Source organism: Austrofundulus limnaeus, unplaced genomic scaffold (assembly GCF_001266775.1).
Source record: "Austrofundulus limnaeus strain Quisiro unplaced genomic scaffold, Austrofundulus_limnaeus-1.0 Scaffold1005, whole genome shotgun sequence".
NCBI lineage: Eukaryota > Metazoa > Chordata > Actinopteri > Cyprinodontiformes > Rivulidae > Austrofundulus > Austrofundulus limnaeus.
Genome location: NW_013953407.1, coordinates 124,439 through 125,597, shown reverse-complemented (window position 1 = coordinate 125,597; position 1,159 = coordinate 124,439). Strand labels below are relative to the sequence as shown.

General features: G+C 40.9%; 1 protein-coding gene across 1 annotated transcript; it reads left to right on the top strand.

The window, feature by feature from the left end:
* Nucleotides 1-104: 104 nt before the first annotated feature.
* Nucleotides 105-692, top strand: ccdc25 (coiled-coil domain containing 25; the record flags this gene model as incomplete). Its single annotated transcript, XM_014030145.1, is given in 3 exon segments — nt 105-180; nt 265-368; nt 490-692. Coding segments are annotated over 3 exon segments (383 nt in total), but the record flags the coding sequence as incomplete, so codon positions are not given.
* Nucleotides 693-1,159: the final 467 nt, after the last annotated feature.

Genomic DNA, 1,159 nt, shown 5'->3' with positions numbered 1-1,159 from the left:
TAATAGTATAATATTAATATGAATTAAATTGATAGGTTTAATAATGAGAAAAGGGTCAGTTGAACAGATGGTGTCAGGTTGTGTTGTGATTGTTGTATTTTCAGGGTAAAACCATCGATGAGATTCCTCCAGAGGTGCTGATCGACTGCGCACAGCTGGTGAAGAACAACAGCATCCAGGGTGACTCAGGATGATCTGATGTGTTCATCTTTACTGGTTCTTCTTGTYTTCAGCTCATTAAACTGGGACTGTTGTATGTGTCAGGGTGTAAGATGAACAACATCAGTGTGGTGTACACACCGTGGTCCAACCTGAAGAAAACAGGAGACATGGACGTTGGACAGATCGGCTTCTATCGGCAGAAGGAGGTCAGCAGCTCTTTGAGCCGAGCTTCTTTTACTTCCTGATGAAACGAGTCTCTTCTCTTATTGGACCAGCCATTTTCTGCATTTTTTGTTTTCATCACTAAATGTTTTGTGCGTCTTGCAGGTGAAGATTGTCGCGGTGGAGAAGAAGATCAACGAAATCGTAAACCGCCTGGAGAAAACGAAAGAGGAGCGCTTCCCGGACTTGGCGGCAGAGAGGGAAGCGAGGGATCGGGAGGAGAGGAACGAAAAGAAAGCTCAGCTCCAGGAGCAGAAGAGGAGAGAAAAGGAAGAGCAGAAGAAGAAGAAGGAGATGGAGGAGCTGAGGTGGGTTAAACAGCAAGTGTAGTCTAACTTTTTTTTTATTTCATTTAAACCAGAGGTTCTCAAACTGGGGTCCCTGGACCCCCAGGGGTCTGCGAGAGGTATTTTGGGGGTCCTCAAACATTTTTACTAAAATGTTAATTTGATTTGTTTTTAAAAATGCATGGAGAACAATGAACTAATAAATCAAACATAATAAACTTAGTAAATATATATATTCCCATGGTATTTAGGGGTTGAAAAGATAATAAATTATCTTTTAAAACAGCGGGGGGGTTATGAGGGGGACCCTGGATTTTTTTTTTGCCCTTGTAAGGGGTCCTCAGACCCAAGTGGSTTGAGAACCCCTGATTTAAACAACAAAAAACCAAACATTAAAATAAACAAAAAGAAGCACAATAACATTAAATGAAAAGGAGCAGACAGAAGTAAAGAATCTTATATCTGCCCCCAATTCAAATATATATATA